Source organism: Raphanus sativus, chromosome 6 (genome assembly GCF_000801105.2).
Source record: "Raphanus sativus cultivar WK10039 chromosome 6, ASM80110v3, whole genome shotgun sequence".
NCBI classification, from domain to species: domain Eukaryota; kingdom Viridiplantae; phylum Streptophyta; class Magnoliopsida; order Brassicales; family Brassicaceae; genus Raphanus; species Raphanus sativus.
The window spans coordinates 13402089-13414646 of NC_079516.1; the positions used below are offsets into that span (position 1 = coordinate 13402089).

Genomic DNA, 12558 nt, shown 5'->3' on the forward strand with positions numbered 1-12558 from the left:
TCTTGAGTTTAGAGTTTAGTATTCAAGGCATTGGATTTTTTTTGTTTGAGTTAAGTGTTTATTAACCTATGCACATTTAATATTGAAACAATCGAATTGGTCGGTCAACAATTACAACACTCGGATCATTCAAAAAGTATTCGGCTAAGCGGAAATTTTAACCGTGTATATATTATATTAAAAATTAAACGTGTATATTTTATAGACGCCCAATATTTCCTGAACAGTACAAGTTTTCCATTACCCATGCTGTGTGGGTTATTGATGCAAATATCAAACCTGGATTCTCTAATGTTACCCACTAAGTGCCGAATGTGTCAGATCGCCATAGGAGAAGATAACACCTGCAGGAAAAATAGTTATATCTCTAAACGATGTTTATTCCCTAAATCTAATATAATATCTCCTTGTACTTTTCTAGATTTCATATAAGATTACACCTACAACCTACGTCAATTAGTAAGAAAGGTATTATTGACAAATTCCTATCTCCACGTGATGAAGCCATATTCATGTGTTACCTATTTTTGGTAGTCCATTAGTTTTGTTCTTTTCTATTGGTTTTAGGCAAATTAACCCTATATTTTTTGTATCTTATATTTGCATTAATTTCTTATTTATCATTTCTAGTCAATAGTTGCGGTGGCCGGCAGTGGGGTATATTTGCCCACATGTGCCGGTCCTAATAAAGCTGCATTGTTACTATCCGTACTTTCTACTCGTTTTTGGCAAAGAAAAAGATGCTCTCATTTGTTCTGGAATCTTTTTCTCAAGGTCTGTAATTGGAATTTCATTTTAAATTTTTTCGTTTGAGAAATAATATCATTATTCTCCGAGAATTACAACCTTTTCGGAAATAAATTAAAATTTAGCAAATGTTTTTTTGTTGGCTTGAAATTCATTGAGAGAGAGGATGGGACCCAGCCAAAATTGTAAGAGAAAACAAAAAAGAGACCAAAACGTCAAAACAAATATATACCGCCATCCAAATTAGGTAGCTTATCAGACTTTCCAAAAACGTGCACTTCAATGTTTTCTAGGTAAGGATCTCAAAAACGTGCACTTGAGTTCGATTTCTCATGAATATGATCTCTATTTTGGATTCACTTAATAATTGAATTTAATGATAACTTAAATTAGATCACGAATTATATGAACGATTTATAATGAATATGAACTGGTTTATGAGCTTGTTCATTTCTATATTTACAATTATATATATATATGGATAACTTATATATATTTTCTTATGAAAAATATAATTTCTATATTTTTCATATTTATCTTCCAAAATTAAATTGTAAAAACAATTTTTTTTTGTCATCAAATATACAGACTCATATAGACTCTGAAAACCAAACTAGTAGCTCTGCATGCATCCATGTGAATGACAAAAAAACAAATCTTCTTAAAACATAATTTCTAGATTAATCATATTTATCTTCTAAAATTAAAATGTAAAACATAAAAAATTAACATAGAAATTAAAATCTATAACTTTTTCGAATAAAGAAATAGAAACTATCCTGTTATCAATATCTTCTATGTAGATCATTGATTTAGTTTAAATTTAATTTATTTTAGGTGTTGGTTTTATTTAATATTTAATATTAATGCTTTGATTTTTTAATATTTAAATTTCGAATAAAAATATAGAAGTTGGTTTAATATATTTTTTTATTTTATAATTATTACTTTTTATATTAGATCATGAGTTAGTTCATTTAACTCATGATCTAGATAATCCGAGTTCGAGTTTATATATTGAAACTCATATAATAAATGAGTTGAGCTAACTCATGAAAGATCTGAACTCACTATAAGGTGAGTTGAGTTGAGAGAGTTAACTCATTTTGACACCCCTATTTCTAGGTTGAATTTTTCTTGGGTTCTCACCAACCAATAATATTCTCTTATTTCATATTTAGTATTTTTTTTTTAAAATGAAACAAAATAATAAAAATTTGCCAAATTATATTAGGTTTTTAAAATAAAAATAAATAGAAAATAGTAGTAGTAGCCAAAGAAAAACATTTTTTAAAAAATATTGTTAAGGCTGTCAGCAAAACAGTAAACACTAAATTCTAAACATTGAATTCTAAATCTTTTGGTATATCATAAACCCAAGAGTTCAAGATTTGTCTAAGGGTTTAGAGTGAAACCAAGAGTTTATGGGTATGATTTAGGGTTTAGTGTTTAGATACCCTAAATCCTAAACCCAAATCATAACACTAAACACTAAACTTTTAAAATATTAAATCCTAAACAGTAAATTCTAAATCCTAAACAGTAAACTCTAAATCATAAACTCTAAACGTTTGGATAAATCCTATAAATTTAGTGTTATGGTTTACCAAAAGTTTATAGTTCAGTGTTTAAGATTAAGTCTTTAGGATTTAATGTTTATGATTTAGGGTTTACGGTTTAGTGTTTTGCTGACAATGTTAACAATATTAAATTTTTTGTAACTACTATTATTTTTTTAAAATAATATAACTTGACAAATTTTTATATAAAAAATATTAAGTATGAAATAAGAGAATACATTGATAAAACCTATAAGTTCACATGACCGCAAGAAAAACACTTTTAGGTTTATGCTTCGGCGTTGGAGGGGAAACTACCTATTGGTTACAAACAAAGAAAAAAATCAACAAGTAAAAGTTATCATCCCACAAAAGTTATTATCCCATAATGTCGATGTTTTCACATTACAGGTTCACCTGGACCCAACAAAAAAAAACACTTTTAGGTTTACGTTTCGTTGTTGGGGGGAAACTATACTAACCTATTGGGTTACAAACAAAGAAAAAAATCAACAAGCATTAGTAAAAGTTTTTTTTTAATAATCCGAGAATGTCAGACAGACTGAGACTCAACCGATTAATCTTTTGGAGATTTGTCCATCTGCGCCAGAAAGATCCGGTTACTCGCAGTGAGAATTAGATATCCAAGTATTACAGAGACTATAATTATTTTACGGAAGAAAGTTGAATCAGAACTTTCTTTTGATAATGTGGCAGTTTTATTGGTTAAATTAATATCATTAGAGGAACATCTACTTTTCTTTTTTAGAGGAATATATCCACTTATACTCCGTTTAAATAATAATATTAGTTTCAGCACATGTATGTATGGTTCTTTGTTAATTTGAAATATCTACCAAGTTCAACGTTAGTCCAACGTTAATTAGACAAGCATACGCCCACGAGTGTTGTGAAGTCTTTTTAGATTTTTAACGTTTTGGCCGAGAAAAAAAACTACTCCTTCGGTTTCATTTTAGTTGTCGTTCTATATTTTAACAGATTAATTAAAAATTTAAGTTTATATATTTACCAGATAAAAATATTATCTATTTATATAAAGTTGAGTTACCTCCCTCCTGGTGATGCCACGTTGGATTACATGTCACAAACTCGAATCATGTAAGTGTGACACGTGTCTCTCTTTAAAAAAAAAGTTCTTCCGACGTTCGCTAATCGATTTGAGTTCTCCTAATCTGTATCAAAATCCGGCAGCGTTACAGAGTCGATTGGATTCATGCATCTTCATTAAGGCTCGCATTTACACTGATTCCCCTCTCCTTACATGATTTCCGATTCAATTAACATCATCATTCAGTGAGCTATAAATATGCGAGTCACCTTCCATGAATTTCACCAGTCCATTCTTCTAAATTATTTCCGGAAAAATCAGAGATAGGAGTAGCACGGGCTTTTCAGTTATTCGCCGTTTTGAAAACCGGCTCCACTGTCGAAGTGCGTCACCTGAGGGTTTTGGGAGGCTCGAGGCGGCGAGCTTGGATCTCTACATGCGACCCCTCAACTGAAATAATTCTGATGAAATCCCTCACCGCTCTCCTGAAGAGGCGAAGAGCAAAGAAGCTGCACACTAGCTTCTTTTTCTTTCAGTCTAAAGAATGGTGTCTCTTTTGGGCATCTTGACCTGTTTTTAGTTTGGTATTTTTTCTGAGTCATTCTTGAATTAAAGCTTAGAATCCATGTCTTTACTTCTCTTTTTAGATTTATCGTTTTTATTTAATTTGGTTCTCACCAGCTTCTGTTGTTTCTTTTGAGATTTCCACCAAATATGTTGTAAAGTTCTCTCCTTTTTGTCAAATTAAATCAATTGTACGTCTTTTAAAGACTCCAACGCAATCAAGGCTTTAAGGACATTCCTTTGGATTCTGTTTTAGGTACTTGTATAGATATTCATAGTTGGATCTGAGTTTCTGAGTAAACTGAATATTTTCCTGAAAAAGTGATTAAAAACAGTTGATTCATACTTTGTTTAGTTTGGTTCTACTGACTTTCAGACTAACCACCAGCTTCAGGTTTGAATCAGTTGGATTTGTAATTCTAATATTGGTTACAATCCTTTTTAACCTGTTGGACAACTATCAAGTTTTCAACTTGAACCAAAATAAATCTAAATGGCGGAGACTGAGAGCTCTGTCCCTTTTCAGGGCATGACGAATAATGTCATTTGGAGACTCAAATCCTACAAGAATGATTGGATCGGTGGCTTCAGAGCTGGATTTAGGTATGTTCCTGTCTCTTCTCTTTTGCTTTTACAGAATCTGTTACTGCTTGAGAGAGATAAGGTTGATCTTCATTTATGGATTCTAGCACGAACAACATACATATTCTTTGCATCTCCGATTCCTGTAGTTACATCTGGAGAACAGTTAGAGAGAGATACTGATACATGAGATTGACACTTTTTCTCCCCCACTTACTATATTTCATGTTACCAAGTGTAACAATAAAACTATCAACTTGTGTTTTCTTTCTTTTGCAGTTGTCCAGATGGGAAGATCATAACAGTTCAAAATTTAGTGTCGACAGCACTGTGTGGAGGGATACACCTTCATCTTCAATGTCGCCAAGGGCTTACATGATTTGGTATCAAAGTTAAGCAGTATCATCATATTTTTTGCTATAACCTCGCTAAAATTATGAGCTCCCAAATAAATAAGTGCCCGTGTAGCTGATCTAACTAAAAAATAGTTTCCTTAGCTTCGTAATAGATTTCCGTTACAGTAATTATTCTCCTTCTATCCAATTTTGCTGTTTAGATGAACTAGGCTTCAGCAAACATCATAATAGGAAAACAATCTGAACAGTTACACTCTACTTACTCTTACTTTTGTTTTTAAAGTATTTATGCTGGACTTGAAAAGTTAAGCCTGATTTCTTTTATGGTTTAACCATCCTAAATTAGATGATTTGTGCTGCACTTTAAATTTAATAGATCATGTCTGCGTTGGATGGCTTAATGATTCCAAGGAATACATAGATGCTAGGAAAGCCATGGACGACGTTGGGATTTGATTCTGAAGATCAGGTGCTTTCCTTTTAGTTGTTTATTTACATGCTTAGACATAAGTAAAACTCTACTTACATTCTAATTTTGCCGGATGCACTCTTCCGTATAGTGTATACATTCCTTCCTCTAGGGAATATCATGCTTGCAGAGGGTCAAGAATCAGAAGCTTCAGAACCTAAGGACGAGAAATCATGGTTCCATCTAAGCATCAAGGTTGTTCATGCTAATGCTAAGGTAAGGCTTTGCTTCACTTTATTCACTCATATTTAACCTTAAACTGAAGCATATTTAGATACCAGTAGAAAACTTTTTAGTATATGAATTATAACAATGTATTTGGTAGCAAGAATTAATCTTTGAAAGACGTTAAGCAACACTGTGTTAGGACTCCACGTCTTATCATTGATCTAATTAAGCTAGGAGTTTTAACTCTATCTGATCAGTTCAGTATCCTTTTATTTGTTAGGTATGCTTTTCGTTGATGCTTTCGATCTATTAGATAGAAGAAATGAACATTTGATTGCATTAAAGCAAAATTTAATCATATATTTTAAAAAGAAGGGGAATACTTTGTTGAGACTTTCGATATCTTTTTTTTTGTCAGCTCCATCACTAGGTGAGAGACATTGTTTTCAGCAGCTCGATATTGTCTCACCAAGAAGCATTGTTAATATATACATAGCTGCAGAGAAAAATTAAAACTCAACTTTTTTCGCCCCATAAAAGCCATAGAAATCTTTCACGATCAATGGTTTAACAAGGTTTCCTTATTGTGTTCTCTTTGGCTTGATTTCTTTTGATTTAACTTATAATACTCCAGATTTTAATTTAGAGAAGTGTTGTGAGTTTTAAAACACTATAAAATCTTTCGACTCTAAATAAAATCAGCGACAATATTGAGTATCAAATGAACATCAAAGAAAAATTTACACAAAAAAATATATCTTTGATAAACGCAAATAGATCACATCCCGCCCGTAGGGCGGGTTTCTCCTAGATAAAAATATTATTATCAATACACCTAACCAGATTTCGCCTAATAAAAAATAGCTTAGAATAAAAAATCAATAAATTTTACATTGAAATTATAAAATGACATTTATTTTGAAACAAAATATTTTCTCTAAAACGACATTTAATTCGAAACGGAGAAAGTATAGTTTTTAACGTCAACCACGTTTTATATTCATGAGCTGTAAGTATAAATATCACATGGAGATGAGCTGGAGCACATAGACCAGCCAATCTTTGATTTGATTTGATTTTTTACAACTTTTTCATGATTTTATTTCTTTTTAGGTAGCCCAATATTTTTTTAATAGTAGTTATTGATATAAATACGTGACATTATTGTTAAGTTCCAAATCATCTATGTATTACTTTGAAGCATTGTCTAGAGTTGCATCATATCATTCATTTAGTATCTTGATCTATATATATAAAAGAGAGTTGGTTCTCTCCTGCTGACACGTAAGCGTCCATGTCAAAAATTCGGTCGCTGAGCGTTCGACACGTGGCTTATTAAATGAAACGCAGTGTGGTGAGCCTTGGTGATCAGTCTGTTACTTCGTATGGGCTTCTCTTCACATTTTGATTGCTCGGCCTCTCTAGCACATGAAGATCGCAACCCTAATCAGATGCGCTCCTCCGTCTTCTTCGCTCTCTTCGATCGGCGACGAGATGATCGACACTCTGTAACAGTGGGCGTTTTGATGTAATCGTCTCAATTCTGATGTGTCTCTAACTCTGCCTTTGCACCTCCGATTTCTCTGTGCTGCATCTCCTCTTTACGAGCGGCTCGACGTCTCCTCCTCGGCCTCATTATCATATGCGACTCCTGATTTGCTTCTCTTTCTGTCACCAGCAATCGTGGTTATTCTCTGGGATCTGCTTGAGGTATTTTACCCAGATTTTCATCTTTTTCGTGATTGAGATTTCAATTATATTTTTTTTACTTCTCTCTTGTGTTTTTCGTGTTTGTTCAGATTATATTTGATTATCAATCTTGTGTTTGAGGATCTGTTTGATTCATATTTTATTTCTCTGATATTCTTATGCATGAGCTTGATGCGTTTCTGATTCCCGGGAAGTCATCGACGAATACAGATTCAGTGAACGAGAGGATTAAATTGGATTGAGGGGTTTGTGTGATTCTAATCAACGCTGTGTTTGAGAAACCAAGGCCGTGTGATTCTTTTGTTCTGGAAGGCGCTCAAAGTCTCGGCTCTTCTTTAAGAATTCACGTCTTCTCAGAAAATGCTCAAGATGATGATGCAGACACGTGAAACCAGTCAAAGGTAAGCTACATAATGGCACTTGGGCCTATCTGTTTTTTTCATCATTTGTAAAGCGAATCTAAGCTACAGAGCTTCTGTCTGGATCCAAAAGTTGTTGGGTCCATGTCGTGAACATATTTCTGTCTCTGAAGAGCATGATCAATATGCTAAAGTTGTTGTGGTTTTCATAACTGACAAACCAGCCAGGGAATCTATAAGAAAACGTGGGATGCATCTGGTGAGCAGCGATTGGTTGTTTCATTTCAAGGAGCCAAGGAGGTGATGATAATTACAAAGGATTACTTGCAACTACGACATTCTTCCCAGTACATTTATTGTATCGTATATGTGCTATGTCTTAACCTGAAAATAATCTATGCTTTTGTATCATTTTCAATTAAAATCATCACGACCTGTGACACAGATACTAGATGGAGCAAAGAAAACGAGATTTTAAAAAGTCAGTTAAATGATTCTGCTTCTGAGATGTCTAAGGTGAAAGCTAACGAAGATGAGATGACTTCAAATGTGTGTCGGATTGGAGAAGAGTTGGAAGAAAGCAGAGAAGAGAAAGCTCAGATAAAGGAGAAGCTTGAGTTCATGGGAAAAGCAAAAGAAGCTTTAGAAGCTGAGATGAAGACGCTCGGAGTTCAAACCGAGCAGTGGAGGAAGGCGGCTGATGCTGCAGCTGCGGTTCTTTCTAGAGAGTGTGAGATAAACGGTAGGGATGGATCCAGGTCACCAGACAAGTGTTTGTAGGTGGTGGGTTGTTTGGCCAGAGTGAGGTGGTTGGGTTCATGGATGATGATGATACTGAAGATGAATTAGGAAGTGGGAATAGGAAGAGGAAGAGTTCATGGATGAAGATGTTTGGTGACTTGTGGAAAAAGAAAGGGCACAAGTAAGATGTAATACTGTGTTTTTTTTACCATGTGAGAGTTAAAAATATAATGAAATAAAATCCTGCGCAGAAATTATAATATTCTCTAAAAGAGTTACAGCAAAATCTTTTTTTTTTGAAAATAATATTGACAGTGTATATTATTGCTAAGCAAAAACTATTTAAACATTTGTTAACATTTAGAAATGTATATTTTACCCTCAGTTGTCCATCACTATGTTTTTTTTATCAAATCACTATGTTATTTTATAGAAAATGTATAAATAATTAGCTGTGTTTTGATGAAAAGATAAATAATTAGATATATAGCCACACACCACGTATACACACAGAGTTAAAAAAAACAGAGAAATGTTTTGGTTTACGTTTTAACTAATTCACTAACTAAACCAATTGGTTAAGCGAACAAGATGATTACAGTTTTATAAAAAAAACAGAAAATGCTTCTGTTCAAATTTTTTTCTCTTTGAGAGAGTTCAGTTCTAAATTTAACTAATTTATTCACTAAATCATTTAGGTAAGCAAATAGGATTAAGTAAATTTTGTAGGTGTTATATAATCATAATTTTTGAAAAGTTAACTATTTTTAAAAAATACTATTAGAGTATTAATTCGCCCGTCCGTCCGTAGGGCGGGTTTACCCTAGTTTATTTATATTCGATAGCTCTCATGTACATGCTACTGGAATGAATGAGTTAGGGCTGTTCAATATGGTAAAATCAAACTGTACCTAACCGAACCGAACCAAAATAGACAAAATAGTCAGGTTTTTTAGTATATACCATATAAACCGAATGGATATGATTTTACAAAAATCGTAGGATTTAGATACCGTTTAGTTTATAACCGATTTAACCGAATAAACCAAACAAAAGAACAAAAGTAGAAACATGTAAATATGTATAATATTTTATAATGACACATAAATATCTATTTGTTATAAAAGTTAACTTTTTGTTAATAACTATTACCAAAAAATTTACAATAATAAAGAAGCCCTAATTTGTAAAATACTGGAACTATAAATAAATATCAATTTCATCAGAAACGATGTTTCTTATTGTAAATAATAATTAAATGAGCCTAGAATAATTTTTAATGATTAATTAAATAGATCATGTACATAGTAGAATGTGGTTTTGTTTTAAAATTTTTTGCATACCCAAAATAAAATAAATATATTTTTCGGTCTGTTTCATATGATTTATATTTGGAAACAATGTTTTTTTTTGAAAGGGAAGAAGATGAATAAACATATTAAAAAATGTACAAGAGGATCTCTGAATTTTTTTTAAAATAGATTGTTTTTTTATAAAATTATTAAATAAATTATCTTGGATAGTTAAAGCATTTTCAATCCTACTCCATTTTGCATTAAATTGTGGACTGAGACTGGAGATGATCTTAAATTAAATATATAATTATTTAAACAGAACTAGAACTCAACTCATCTCAGATTCTTTTGTACTATTTTCTTAGTTGCATGCCGTCCTGAAAAGCATATCTTTTTATAGAGTTCAAAAGTTCATGTGTTTTTAGTCTTTAAGAAGATTTTTAATGGTTTACAATTGTTTTTCGTATACTTTAATCAGTTTATAAAATGAAGCAAATTCGAGTAATCACGAGAAACACATTTATTTTTAGTTTTATTACAACGCCTGGCCAACGTATAATTGGTTTTATTTTTAGTTTTATTACAACACCTAAACCAACATGTCATTGGTTGCGTTTTTGGCTCGTCATTCTTCAGATAAACTCATAAATAAACCAGTCTTGGAATCTAATGAACTCACAAACTTCTCCAAATCGTCTTCTTCATTCCAATAATCAAGAAAGTCCATCTCGTCAGTTACGGAATTATCTCCCGCGTCAGCACTGCCGTAACTAAGAATACTCTTTAACTCTCCCATAAGGGCAACATTATCAATCTCTTCGTTGCTAAACAATACGTCAAGGTCACTGGAGAAAGAACAGCTGTCGGAAGATGTCGAGGTATTATTGAACATATTCAATGTGACAGCATTTGATATTGCTGCCGTTTTGTTGAGCAATGTGGTGGTCGGGGAGTGAACCTCACAGGAGTTTCGTGAACCATCGGCGATAATTGTGGAGTTTCCGATGATGATTCCGGTAAGTAGTTCCCGGTTTAAGTCTCCCGCGTATTTCCTTGCGACCCGGTTAAGAAGCCTTGCAGAACCGGATGAACCGAGTTTATGGTTTATTGGTTCAAAACCGGTTGGATTGATCGGTTTGTGAGTGATTGGATCAATACCTTTTCGTTTTAAACGCTTCTTGAGGTTTGTGTTCCAATAATTTTTAATATCGTTGTCCGTTCGTCCCGCCAAACTACTTGCAATTGCGGCCCACCTTTAACAATCAACAACAAGAAAATAGAGAAAATATGAATTGAACTCCAGTTATATATTTTATTCCAAAACATTATAATTAGAATTTTATCTATATCTTTTATATACTTACTTTACAATATGTAGTCACTGTGACATTTAGAAGAAGAAAAAACACCATTAAATTTCTTAAAGATTGTAGTACTAAATTGCTAACTATCTAATACAGAAGGGAATAAATAAGGAAAATATCCTTACTTGTTACCCATAAGAGCATGAAGCTTGATAATAGTGTCGTCTTCTTCAGGAGTAAACTCTCCTCTCTTGATGTCGGGTCTTAGATAATTAGCCCATCTCAGTCTACAACTCTTCCCGCATCTCTTCAATCCTATATGCATATTATATACACATTGTTAATAAATAAATACATATATGTGTGAGAAAAAGAGCTGTTAATTAATTATATTAAATTCCTAATAATGATTAAACGATAAAAAGAGTTACCAGCTTTCTCTGGGAGAGTACGCCATCCACCTTCACCATGTAGTTGAACATAAGCAATAAGCTTTTGATCTTCTTCAGGAGTCCAAGCTCCTTTCTTTATTCCTTCTTCTTTGCAACATGGTGTTCTCACCATATCTAGTTCTTCTTCTTGAGTCTTTTGACTTTATTTATTTATTAATATAAAACCTAATAGAAACTCTAGCTAGAGACCTATGAAAGAAAGAAAGACTCTTTAATTCATTTTTTACTTAAGTGAAATTAACCAGAAAAGAGATTTTATCATTAGAAAAGAGCAAGAAAAAAGAACTCATCAATAGAACGTTTGATCAAAACCAAAAGACACCTGAAGATTGTACTCACTGAGACACTCTTTTGACGAGGAGTTATCATTATAGATGAGATTTCTTAAATTCGAGCAATGGGTGTTCTTTTACTCTCTTTCTCTCGGACAGGTTATAAAATAGTATATAGAGATGCTCTTGTTATATAGTAGAAATTACATGAGAGAGAATGAAATTTATTAATTGACAAAAAAAGGAAATAGAATGTTATCTTTAAAAATAGTTGAGATTGCACGTTTTTATTTTCCTTTGTTCATAGCCACAGCATCATCGTAGTGCAATGCCAGGTGTAATGTTATCATTGGATGCTTCAAGCATCTGTCAGATTAAATCTCGTGGTCACACGGGATTGCATACGGCTCACACTGTTCTGAGTTCTGACCTGATATTTAGGAAATACAATCATCAAGAAAGTTGTGCAACTATGCTATTGGTATATATCTTTTCTAAAAAAAATATTAATAAAGTGTATTAGTACTAAACCACGAAGATGTTAGTACATAGGGTTTAGTCATACCATAAGATTCATAGAATAAGATTTAGGTGTTAGGGTAAATTAGTGGGAGTTAGATTTATAATGGTGTTAGTGTAAATCATAGAATAAGATTTAGGTGGTGTTACTGATTTGATGATTTTATAATTCTATATGAAATTTTTTGTTATTCAAAAAATTTATATTTTGATGATTTTATAAATATATTAAAGTGAATGCTAATGAAAAATATATTTTTATCTATTTAACTCATTGAACAAAATTTTGAAAATACTAAATATATCTCTTAGATTCTAATAACAATTTATTTTCATAAACTTTCACAAGATACAAAATTCTCTCAAATTCTTTCCAAATTTATTTTTTTTTC

The 12558-nt window shown here is 32.3% G+C and overlaps 1 protein-coding gene across 1 annotated transcript; it reads right to left on the bottom strand.

Moving 5' to 3' along the window:
- Positions 1–10134: 10134 nt before the first annotated feature.
- Positions 10135–11830, bottom strand: LOC108838094 (transcription factor MYB34-like). The gene is made up of 3 exons (XM_056988635.1): positions 11355–11830; positions 11109–11238; positions 10135–10872 (listed from the first exon to the last, which is right to left on the bottom strand). Exons 1-3 carry the CDS (start codon positions 11485–11487, stop codon positions 10245–10247), a joined length of 891 nt encoding a protein of 296 aa, XP_056844615.1. The 5' UTR covers positions 11488–11830; the 3' UTR covers positions 10135–10244.
- Positions 11831–12558: the final 728 nt, after the last annotated feature.

Coding starts and splice junctions, on each gene's coding strand:
- LOC108838094 (XM_056988635.1), bottom strand. CDS start 11,487: ATGGTGAGAACACCATGTTGCAAAGAAGAAGGAATAAAGAAAGGAGCT. Junction 11,239..11,354: donor TACTCTCCCAGAGAAAGCTG/GTAACTCTTTTT, acceptor ATATGCATATAG/GATTGAAGAGATGCGGGAAG. Junction 10,873..11,108: donor CATGCTCTTATGGGTAACAA/GTAAGGATATTT, acceptor TGATTGTTAAAG/GTGGGCCGCAATTGCAAGTA.